General features: G+C 42.0%; 1 protein-coding gene across 5 annotated transcripts in view; it reads left to right on the top strand.

The window, feature by feature from the left end:
* Positions 1 to 12,564, top strand: part of fam135a (family with sequence similarity 135 member A) — a 319,597-nt gene that overhangs the window by 303,964 nt on the left and 3,069 nt on the right. For 4 of the 5 annotated variants that reach the window (XM_068020133.1, XM_068020127.1, XM_068020126.1 and 1 more), the window contains one exon: positions 11,916 to 12,026. In XM_068020133.1, coding sequence (XP_067876234.1) covers positions 11,916 to 12,026 — 111 coding nt within the window. Of the gene's footprint in view, positions 1 to 3,356; positions 3,405 to 11,915; positions 12,027 to 12,564 lie in introns of those variants that run through there. The other variant, XM_068020128.1, reaches the window with a different exon arrangement.

Below are 12,564 nucleotides of genomic sequence, written 5' to 3'. Positions count from 1 at the left end.
TTGCACACAGACATTTAGTTGTTTTAGCTGTTTTGTTGCCATGCCAATATGATATAATGCAGGCTGGTTGAAGCCTGTACTCACCCCCCCATACAAAGGAAATAAATGGCATCCCCGTTTCCACCCCCCCATCCCCCAAAAACAAATACATTTAATATGTGACCTCCCACCCTTCCCCACCACAACTGCACAAAGTGTAGAGGTAATCCCGTCCCCCTCTCCACTACACTAAAAATCCTAAGTTGCATGCCCCCTCCCCCCCCCCCCCCCCCCCCCCCGCCACTTCCCCACCTCAGTGGCACCAGCTTTCCCTGGACGAGAAAGTGAAGGCGCGAGTGCCAGCCGCCACACGAAAGATCGCAGACAACCGGCAAGATTGCAGTGAAAGGTACATGAATTTATTCATGTCCTTTATTTAAAGTTGGGTCCCGTCGCCAAATGGTGGGGGGCGCTTCCATGTAACCCCGCTGCCGCCGGGAAGATCGGGCCTGGCAATCCCAGCGTCAGGCTCCATAGTGGGCCACTGCCAGTGTAATCTTCTGCCCCCCCACCCCCCACACACAAAGAGCCAGATATCGGAAGCTCAAAAAAATCCCAGCCAACATGTGGAAAGAGACATGGCAGGTAAATATTATGGATGTAGATCCTTCATAACTGGAGTACGGACAATATGAAATATCCATTATAGGACAGAGCAAAACGAAGGGTAGAAGAAGAACAATAAAAGTTAACTGAAGGATGCTGACCTGCCAAATAGAAAGTAAATGGCTTTTTTGAAAAGTTGGATAAAGGTTGAAATTGTTGGGTCATAAAGAGAGTGAAACCATTAAAATGCATTCTAAAACTTGCAATTGCTAAGTAAGACATGGAAAAGAAATGAGAAAGATCCAAACAAAAAATAAAGGTGAAATTGCATATTCAGGAGATATGAAATAGAAAATGTCAGACACGCACACAGCAGGTCAGAGTTCAGATCAGAGGACTGCAGAGGACCCAATATAAGGATAAGATATTTCTAAAGGTTGCATTTTACCTGGTTGGAACTATGTACAAGGTGGAAGACACAAACTCAGGCTGGGAATGTAAGGATTAGTTCAAGTAGTGAGCCCTTGCAAGGCACAAAATCAGACTTGCAGACAGAATGAAGGTGTTCAAGAAAGCATGCCCCCTTTGGTGTCTCCTGTGTAGAGGAAGTTATTTTTTACAATAACATGATTACATTTATCCATTAAATTGTTTTTATGCCTTTTAGTACCTTAATTAAAGCTTTTACGTTAAGCCTTCAAACTCTTCCAAATAGCCTTGACTTGGACTTGGTATTTTTGCCCAGAGTTGTGACTGTATTAGCTGGAGTCTGAGCATAGTACAACTTGCATCCTGTCTTGCTTTGTTCTCAACTTTAAAACTGGTGAGGGATACAAATTAAATAGTTCATAAATACACACAATAAAGGTCACTCATTTACTGTTTTCACAGCATAATATGAAGAGTCTTGGAATTCAGTGCAAAAAAAAATCACAAAATACCATTTAATAAAAGAGGAATTTGTCTTATCCACTCACTAGATTTAAAAAAAAAAGTTTTATTCATTCTTGGGACTTGGGCACTGCTCGCAACCAATGATTTCGAGAATGCAGCACACAGCCATCTTCTCAAGGCCAAGTGGATGGGCATTAGGTGTACCTGATGTATTCTCGTTTGGTGCTGAGGAGCAGCATGTAGATGAGAAATAACAGGCCAAGGATAGATGCTTAAGAGGATGCCAGAGTTAACGGTGCAGGAGCAGGATGAGAAGTCACTGCAGGTGATTCTCTGACTATCACTGGATAGATAAGGATAGAACCAGGAAGGAACAGTCTTATCCAGTTGGTCATTGAAGGAAAGGCATTGGAGGAGGATGATGTGGTCAACCATATCAAAGGCTTGAGAAGGATGAGGAAGAATCATTTACTACGGTCACAGTCACATAGGACATCATTTGTGACTTTGATAAGGGCTGTTTCAGTACTATGGCAAGGGTGAAAACCTGATTGGAGAGATTCAAACATGGAGTTGCGTGAAAGATGGGCATAGATTTGGGAGTCAACATGTCCAAGGAATTGAGAGGAAAGGGAGTTTGGAGATCGGGCGTAGTTTGCAAGGACAGAGGGGTCAAGGGTGGGTTTTTGAAGGAGGTAATGATGGCAGATTTGAAGGGGAGGGGGCAGTACCTGCCGAGAGAGAATCGTTAGCAATATTCTGTCGGTCTACCTATACTAGATGGACTACGCCTTCTCGGGGGCAATTAAGGATGGACAACAAATGCTGGCCTTGCCAGTGACATTCACATCCCATGTAAAAAAGCTAATAAAAAATTAGCTAACATACGGCTGGGAAGGGAAGTTGGGTGGTCAGCAGTTCAGCAGGAATAGGAGCAAGGGAACTGGAGGTAAGCCTGGCTACCCAACCTGACCCCAACCAGACCCGACTACATGTGTCGGGTTCGAGTCGGGTCGAAGTTCTGAGTCCAGCATTCGGCTCGGGGTGGACACTGCTTCCAGGAAGTCACAGAATTAGGCTTACCCACGATTCCCCACAACTCCATCTCCAGGAATAGCCTGCCGCTGGAACAGATCAAGGATATTCGTGTCAGGTTGGGCGCAAAAATAAAAGCACTCGGGTCGGGTTCGGGTTGGCTGTGGTCAGGCGTGGCTCGGGTCGGGTTTTAATTTTATACGCGAGCCAGGCTTTAACTGGAGAGGCATCTTATGGGCAAGATGTAGTCAGTTAGAGTCCCTTTAAATTGTGTGTTCAGTAGATCAAAGCTGACTCCATAATGTTTTAGTTATTATTTAGGCAAAGTGAGAATTATTAAATTACAGCATTTAAGCAGCAGATTACAAGGAACAGTTGAGAATTACATAACTCTGTTGATCCATGGGTAGGAGATGTAGCTCATGCCACCTGTTCATATACAGTTGTGAACCTGTCTGGTGTTCTCCTTGGGCCTTGGAAACTGAGAATGACCCAAAACCCCTAGTATATAACCCAAAAACCAAAACTCTGAAAAAATCCATCCAATCAATGGCTGGCCTCAGATCTCCTTTATCACTTTTAAGCCTTAGCACAGTCTTTTATTTGTTTTGTTTTCTGTTTTCATGGTTGATGACACAGCCCATGAACCTTGAAAGCAACAAGAGTTCTCACTGTAAATGCAACTGAAGTTCAACCTGCTTTTTCCTAATTTTAACAGATGAAAAATAAAACTAAACTATTAAAATTACAGGCTAACATACTTAATATTAAATTGTGAAGTTTATTACTGAATGATAGTAAAAAAGGATTTTATTTGATTATATTTCAACATATATCACAAGTTCTGAACGCGTTCCCACAGAGATGAGATATCGCACTGTTACAACCAGGTGAGAAAGAGGTCTAGGGTTCCCTTTCAGCCTTCACTTGGTCTTACTGTAACAGGGTTTAATTTTAAACACACCATGTTTTAGCTCCCCCTTGGTGAATCCTTGTTCAGTGCTTTCCAATTATAAGGCAAAGAAACCAGTACAAACAGGCTTTCTTAGGTTTAAAGAAGAAAAGTTGAAATTTATTAAATATAAACTCTAATTCGGTTGACACCTATGGATACGCGACATGCCCACGCTAGCATGCATGTGCAATACACACATGCAAATAGAGACAGAAAAGAGCAGGAAAAAAATCAAGTGGAAAAGTTTGAGGCAATATCTGAAGAGTTGTTATTACAGTTCTTCAAGCTGACTGTAGAGTCATTGATTGTAGGTAGATCTTGCTTTTCATTGGGGCCCAGTAGTCTTCTTAAACCTTATTTACTGTAGGAGACTTTTCTATCTTGGGGTTCATGTGGATTCAGAGGTTTTTGAGAAAGAGATGAGAGCAGACAGGAGCAAACAGATACACTTTTTCCCAAACTGTTTGTACAAATTCAAAAAACTCAGGTTGCCCAGCAGTTTAGTCATGTGACTAGCTGGTTTGACCACGTCTGTTTGTATATTCGGGCCATCTTAGCAGTCAACCTGGAATGCGAGCTCCCCCATCTTCAACGTCTGGTGATCAAAAGTCCATTTTGGGTTGAATGTTTTGGGGAATGGCTGCTTTGTCCTTCCAAACACTGTCTATTAATATGCAAATGTCTTTTCCAGCCACGGCTGATCTGTTTAACAAGTCCTTTCTTCACTTCAGTAACAATTTAAAATCAATATTCATGACAAAATTAATGTGTCTCATTCTTGGCAGGTAGGGGCCTAGCATGACAAAAGGTTTAAGTTTCACCCTGTCGTTTCTTCCTCCTTTCTAAGAATAATAATTTATTTTTGCAATAACAAGGACACTTGTGATGCTGCACCTGCCTCAATTCAACAGTACAAAAGCAGTCCTAGTTAAAAGTTTAGGGCCATTTAACTTTTGTAATGTCTAATACCCTCAAGCCTAGAATCTTGCAAAGGTGAGCTCAGAGAGGACATAAGGGGAGCTAAGAGAGAAACTAGAGAAAGCTGCACGTTCAGGACAAATACAGACTGGATTGGGCTGAAAGGCCTTTTTCCCTATTGTAATTTCTATGTAGTGCTATTAAATAAATCATATCAAATTTCCAACATTCTGTGAATAAAGAAAAGCTGTAATCTCTCTCTTTTCCCCCCTCATTTGGTGCAAAGATGTGTTGCAGCCCTCCAGGTCATGTGATTTTGAAATATTTCAGGGAGCATTTCGGTTGATGCTGAGGATGTTTTTTGGGAAGTAGCTGCGAGCAATTTGAATCCTGTTTGACACTGTCAAATGATAGTTCTAATTAAACAAGAGCACTAACCATTTATACTCTACAGTGCTATAATTCAAAACCAGCAACAGCACAAAAGATTCTAGGCTTGAGGGTATTAGACATTACAAAAGTTGCAGTTTGCTTTGGCTGAGATAGCATTCACGTGCACATTTCAAATCTCCCCAAGAGTAAAACTCTAAAAGGTTTTCGGGTCTGATTAAATAGCTGTCTTAAGAATCGGCAACTACAATCAGTATGATTGTAAAGTAATAAAGTTGATATTTTAGGGTGGCTAAAACCTACAGAAGCTGCAGTTTGTATATCGGCAGCAAACCAAAATGGAAAAATGTAATTAAAATCCAACATAGAAAGTAATGGAAGTAATTACAGATAGGGTTGATAATACTTTATTAATAACTTGACGTCTCCTGTGGTGATCAGGCAAAATAAAAATATTCTTCAAGTATTGAAACAGTTCCTGGGCAACGTTTTGGTGGAGGAGAGGTGTAAACAAGGCTGTTGATTGTAATCTAATTTACCAATGGAAATAAAATGTAATTTTGGCAAATGTTACACAAATGAAATAAGGAAAAATTCTGCTCAGAAAAACATGAAAATTTGCTGATTGAGGATGATCTGATTGAGATGTTTAAAATGTTAAAAGGATTTGACTAGGTAGATAAAGAGAAACTATTCCCTCTGGAGAGGGAATCAAGAATAAGGGCCATAATCTTATAATTAGAGCAAGGCCAATCAGTAACAAAATCAGGAAGCACTTTTTCTCTCAAAATAATGTAAAACTGGAATTCTCTGCTCCAAAAGGCTGTGGATCCTGGGTCAATTGAAACTTTCAAAATGGCTATTAAATAAATAGATATTTGTTAGGTATAGGTATCAAGGGATGTTAGGCTAAGGTGGATAAATGGAGTTTAAGTACAGATCAGCCTTGATCTGATTAAATCATGGAGCAGGCTTAAGAGGCTGAATCACCAACTCTTGTCACTAATGTTTCTACACAAAATACAATTTACAATAAGGTGAGGCAGAAGAGACCAGGTTCTAGACAGCAAAGATTTGGCAACATACTCTCTAAATATCGCCATTTAGAATATTGTACTTCATTAACTTCCCTCAAGCCTAAGGGGACAAATAAAAGTAATTCCATATCTGCACTTTTCCTTTATCTTGGTGTGTTCCTAAGGTTTTTTTTAGCAGCATAATTGTGCCAAAACTGTTTGTAATGGTGCCTTGAACAAATGCCATAATGCATCTAAAAGAAATGATAGTGTTTTGCTTGCAATCTTGATCAAAATACCCCTTCATATATACATTCAGAGCAAGCCCCAGCACTAGTTCACAAAATACTTCTTCCTCCCATTCAGATATTAAATTGGTTTTGCATCACTGGAACCTGAGTTCAGCACATCCTCAGAAAACAGGCCCATAAAGATATCTCTTTGTCCTACATGAAGATCCAAGTAGAAACTACATTCAATTGTACAGAAGAAATTAACAGGATCATTTCAGGATTTCGAGTATTACAGTCTGACAGAGATTTAAGTAGTACTATGGAATTATTGAATCTTTAACAAGTTATTTTTAAAAAGAAAAAAACCTGATGCTGGAAATCTGAAACAAACAATGCTGGACACACCCAGCAGATCAGGCAGCATCTGAAGAGAACAGGAATTTATAATACAGGCATAGACCCTGGTCAAAACTAGCACCCAAAATATTACCTTTCACATCTATAGAATGATGCACCTCAGAAGGAGGCCATGTGGTCCATTGTGCCTTTTCCAGCTCTTTGGTAGAGCTATCCAACTTGTCCCACTCCCCCCTCTTTCCCCATAGCCTGCAATTTTTCCTATTAAAGTATTTATCCAACTCCCTTTTGAAAGTTACTTTTGAATCTGCTTCTGCTGCCCTTTATGAAGTACATTCCAGATCATCATAACTCACCATAACAGCCAGCCAGCCAGTGCAATTTTTAAATTGATCTATGGTATATCGGATGTGTCAAGAAAGCTTCAGAAAATTAATTCCCTTAATTGTAGCAGAGAAAATATTTCTTGACCAGCTGTCATTTTACATGTGACTGGTCATAAAAGCGCACACTTCACTGTGTTACATCATTAGTCTGAACAGTAATAATGGGTGATGTAATTGAGGATTTACTGAGACATATGCTACGTGTTTTAACAAAATTGAGATGAATTAATTGCACCCTTATTCTAAAGGGTATCTTAAAATATTCTGTTCAGTATTGCGATGACTGAGCCTACAGATGTATCCATACTTTAGCAATACTTTGAGGCACCGCCTAGGTCTCCATCTTCCCCAGCAACGTACACCTTCTCCGTTGGGCTGTCTCCGGACATTGCTGCAGGCCCTTTTATTGGGCCTCCTGTTTCGCTGGTCCACCTGCCATTCTTAATTGGACGGCAAGCACAGAGGTGGCCAATTAGGAAGCCACATCGCATAGAGTTGCCCCAGCAGGCGTACTGTGAGACCAAGCGCAGGCTCAGGTCCTGCTTATGATCCTGACACTGTGGAAAAGTTCAACCCTTTGTGTCTGTCTTCACAGTAGAAGACACAAAATACAACCAAAAGCAGAGGGGAACCAAAGCTGTAATGAGGGTGAGGAACTTAAAGAAATTAATTTTAGTAAGGAAAAAAACACTGGAAAAATTAATAGCAATGAAAGCCAACAGATCCCCAGGCCTACATCCTAGGGTTCTAAAAGAGATGGCTGCAGAGATGGTGAATGCACTGGTCGTGATCTTCCAAATTTCCCTAGATTCTGGAACAGTCCCAGTGGATTGGAAGGTAGGAAATGTAATACTGCTATTCAGGAACAGGAGGAGAGAGAAAACTGGGGACTACAGGCCAGTTAGCCTGACATCAGGCATCAGGAAAATACAGGAATCCATCATTAAGGAATGGATAATCGGGCACTTAGTACCATAGTATGATTAGGCAGAGCCAACATGGTTTTATGAAAGAGAAATTGTACTTGACAAATCTATTTGTATGTAACTAGCAGGGGAGGTAAAGGAGAACCAGTGGATGTAGTATATTTGGGATTCCAAAAGGCATTTCAAAGGGTGCCACAAAAGAGTTACTGTACAAGATGAGGGCTTAAGGAATTGGGGGTAATATATTAGCATGAATAGAGAATTGGTTAAAGGACAGAGAATATGGTGAAGCTACAACACAGGACTATCTGTGTGCCAAACTGCGTAAGCAGCATGCGAAAGACAGAGCTAAGCGATCCCATAACCAACAGATCAGATCTAAGCTCTGCAGTCCTGCCACATCCAGTCGTGAATGGTGGTAGACAATTAACAACTAACTGGAGGAGGTGGCTCCACAAATATCCCCATCCTCAATGATGGAGAAGCCCAGCACATCAGTGCGAAAGATAAGGCTGAAGCATTTGCAACAATCTACAGCCAGAAGTGCCGAGTTGATGATCCATCTTGGCCTCCTTCTGAAGCCCCCAGTATCACAGATGCCAGACTTCAGCCAATTTGATTCGCTCCGCGTGATATCAAGAAACAACTGAAGGCACTGGATATTACAAAGGCTATGGGCCCTGACAATATTCCGGCAATAGTACTGAAGACCTGTGCTCTAGAACTTGCCGCACCCCTAGCCAAGCTGTTCCAGTATAGCTACAACACTGGCATCTACCCTGCAATGTGGAAAATTGCCCAGGTATGTCCTGTACACAAAAAGAAGGACAAGTCCAACCCAGCCAAGTACCGCCCCATCAGCCTACTCTCAATCATCAGTAAAGTGATGGAAGCTGTCATCAACAGTGCCATCAAGCGGCACTTGCTTCGCAATAACCTGCTCAGTGACACTCAGTTTGGGTTCCGCCAGGGCCACTCAGCTCCTGACCTAATTACAGCCTTGGTTCAAACATGGACAAAAGAGCTGAACTCAAGAGGTGAGGTGAGAGTGACTGCCCTTGACATCAAGGTAGCATTTGACCAAGTATGGCATCAAGAAGCCCTAGCAAAACTGAAGTCAATGGGAATCGGAGAAAACCCTCCGCTGGTTGGAGTCATACCTAGCGCAAAGGAAGATGGTTGTGGTTGTTGGAGGTTAATCATCTGAGCTCCAGGACATCACTGCAGGAGTTCCTCGGGGTAGTGTCTTAGGCCCAGCCATCTTCAGCTGCTTCATCAATGACCTTCCTTCAATCATAAGGTCAGAAGTGGGGATGTTCGCTGATTGCACAATGTTCAGCACCATTCATGATTCCTCAGATACTGAAGCAGTCTGTGTAGAAATGCAGCAAGACCTGGACAATATCCAGGCTTGGGCTGATAAGTGGCAAGTAACATTTGCGCCATACTAGTGCCAGGCAATGACCAACTCCAACAAGAGAGAATCTAACCATCTCCCCTTGACATTCAATGGCATTGCCATCGTTGAATCCCCCACTATCAACATTCTAGGGGCTACCATTGACAAGAAACTGAACTGGAGTAGCCATATAAATACCGTGGCTACAAGAGCAGGTCAGAGACTAGGAAACCAGGGGCGAGTAACTCACCTCCTGACTCCCCAAAGCCTATCCACCATCTACAAGGCAAAAGTCAGGAGTGTGATGGAATATTCTCCACTTGCCTGGAGAATGCAGCTCCAACAACACTCAAGAAGCTCGACACCATCCAGGACAAAGCAGCCCGCTTGATTGTCACCCCATCTACAAACATTCAGTCCCTCCACCACCAACGCACAGTGGCAGCAGTGTGTACCATCTACAAGATGCACTGCAGCAATGCACCAAGGCTCCTTAGACAGCACCTTCAAAACCTGCGACCTCTACCAACTAGAAGGACAAGGGCAGCAAATGCATGGGAACACCACCACCTGCAAGTTCCCCTCCAAGTCACACACCATCCTGACTTGGAACTATATCACCGTTCCTTCACTGTCACTGGGTCAAAATCCTGAAACTCCCTTCCTAACAGCACTGTGGGTGAACCTACCCCACATGGACTGCAGCGGTTCAAGAAGGCAGCTCACCACCACCTTCTCTAGGGCAATTAGGGATGGGTAATAAATGCTGGCCTGGCCAGCGATGCCCACATCCCATGAATGAATAAAAAAAAAATCTCAGTCCCGGGACATCACTGCAGAAGTTCCTCAGGGTAGTGTCCTAGGCCCAACCAACATTAGCTGCTTCATTAATGACCTTCCCTCCATCATAAGATCAGAAGTGGGAATGTTTGCTGATGATTGCACAATGTTCATCATTTGTGACTCCTCAGATACTGAATTAACCCATGTCCAGATGCAGCGAGACCTGGACAACATCTTGGCTTGGGCTGATAAGTGGCAAATAACATTTGCACCACACAAGTGCCAGGCAATGACCATCTCAAGCAAGTGAGAATCTAACCTTCTCCCCTTGATGTTCACTGACATTATCATCACTGATTCCCCCACTATCAACATCCTGGGGCTTACCAGGTGACCAGGAACTGAATTGAACTGGACTAGCCACATAAATGCTGTAGCTACAAGAGCAGGTCAGAGGCTAGGAATTCTAGTAACTCACCTCCGGTTCCCCCAGTGCCTGTCTACCATCTGCAAGGCACAAATCAGGAGTGTGATGCAATACTCTGCAATTGCCTGGATGGGTGCATCTCCAACAACAGTCAAGAAGCTCAAACCATTCAGGGCAAAGCAGCCTGCTTGAATGGCATCCTATCCACCACATTCAACATTCACCACCAACGCACAGTGGCAGCAGTGTGTACCATCTACAAGATGCACTGCAACAGCTCCCCAAGGCTCCTTCAGCAGAACCTTCCAAACCCGTGACCTCTACCACCTACAAGGACAAGGGCAGCAGATGCATGGGAAGACCACCACCTGCAAGTTCCCCTCCAAGCCACACACCATTCTGACTTGGAAGTCTAATGTCATTCCTTCACTGTTGCTGGATCAAAATCCTAAAGCTCCCTAACGGCATTGTTCGTGTACCTACATTACAAGAACTGCAATGGTTCAAGAAGGCAGCTCAACACCACCTTCTCTAGGGCAGTTAGGATGGGCAATTAATGCTGGCCCAGGCCAGCGATGCCTGCATTCCACGAATTAATAAAAAAAAAAGCAATGATGGACCTAACTTTTGAACAAGTCTTGTATTCCATTCACACTCCTGATTTCATAATGGGCTAGGAGATTGAACCAAACCTACTTAACAGTGTTCATAATTTATTGGTCCTTAATAGATATCTGTAGCCTTCATCATTTGGCCATCTAACAGTAGCATTATATGAGAGAGATAGAACAGGAAAAAAGCAGGCAGAAGGTAGCCATTGGAATAAAAACAAATCTTTTACTTCAGGCATTAGAAAAAAGTAAGGGAATTCAAATCAATTTTAGGCATTAAGAAGGACATCACTGCTTTTTATTTGTACCATTCCTGGAAAATGACTGGCTTGATTTTACCCATTGAAGTTTATAAAACGAAAGCTGTTTGGCAGATCTGGCACGACCATTTTATTTTAAGTGTTCAGCTCAGCCAGTGTGACTGCATTAACATCCCTGCCTTGATAGACATTTACTTGAACTTGGGCAATCCTTCAGTGAGCAAGCTTCATCAGTTTCCATGTAGAGAACTTCATTTAAAGAAGTAAGGAATCTGTTCCACACCATATATCTGATGGCTACTGATGAAAGAGGAATTCTGGTGCCCATAGAGAAAGACCAAAATGCTTTTTAATTGATAGATGAGAGGGTCAGTTGCTCTATATTTTAGTGTACATTGAGAAACATTTATAGGAATATAAAAATTGCTCGATGAAAAGAGACCACGGTCCATCTAGTTCACCTTCCACCATCCTAATAGTCGCATGATGCAACAATAATGGAGCTTTTGACTGATCATACCAATCAATATCTATAAATTGATCTACAAAAGACTCAAGAAAAAGTGGTGGAGAACTTTGGGAACCATAGGTCCAAAGACACCCAATTCTCTAAAGTGTACATTAAAAATAAAGACTTCAAGCTGAAATTGAACTTATATGTTTCAGTCATTTCTTTGGGCTACTCTTGCTGTAATTGTCTTATTGACTTTTATATATTGTTGCATTACTTTCATTATCAGGACTCTGGTTTATGCAGAAGTGGAAAAAGTCTGGATCCCTACTACAGCTGACATGTCGAGATCACTCTGATCCTCGGCAAACTTTTCTGTACAAACTCAGTAAAAAAGCAGGTAGGTGCTACAGAAATGTTAGATGTAATAGCAAGTTGTTTGTTGTTTCATCATCACTTAGTGCCTGCATTACCTTTTGGTGTGATGCAATATTTTTGCGAGAATCAAATGATTTTTCTTTGCATTCAGGCTGATTGCTTCATGTTTGTAGAAGTAATATAAAAATGTTGATATTTCTTAAACCCGCACGTATAAATTGAATGCATATTGAGGAATTGCAGAATACCAAGTGTAGTCACTGGTTAATAAATTACTCAATTACAAAATAAATAGCTTCTTTGTTTGCTAGTTGTAAAAATATAAAAATGTAGCTGTCTGAAATTTTTGAAAGGGTAGCAAATAACTGCAGATATGCCATTTATTCAGAGATACAGCACTGAATCAGGCCCTTCAGCCCACCGAGTCCGTGCCAACCAACAACCACCCATTTTATACTAATCCTACATTAACCCCATATTCCCTACCACATCCCCACCATTCTCCTACCACCTACCTACACTAGAGGCAATTTACAATTGACAATTTACCTATCAACCTG

This window comes from Heterodontus francisci, chromosome 3 (genome assembly GCF_036365525.1).
Source record: "Heterodontus francisci isolate sHetFra1 chromosome 3, sHetFra1.hap1, whole genome shotgun sequence".
Classification (NCBI taxonomy): Eukaryota; Metazoa; Chordata; class Chondrichthyes; order Heterodontiformes; family Heterodontidae; genus Heterodontus; species Heterodontus francisci.
Note: the sequence above shows the minus strand (reverse complement) of the source record. Positions and strands in the feature narration are given on the sequence as shown.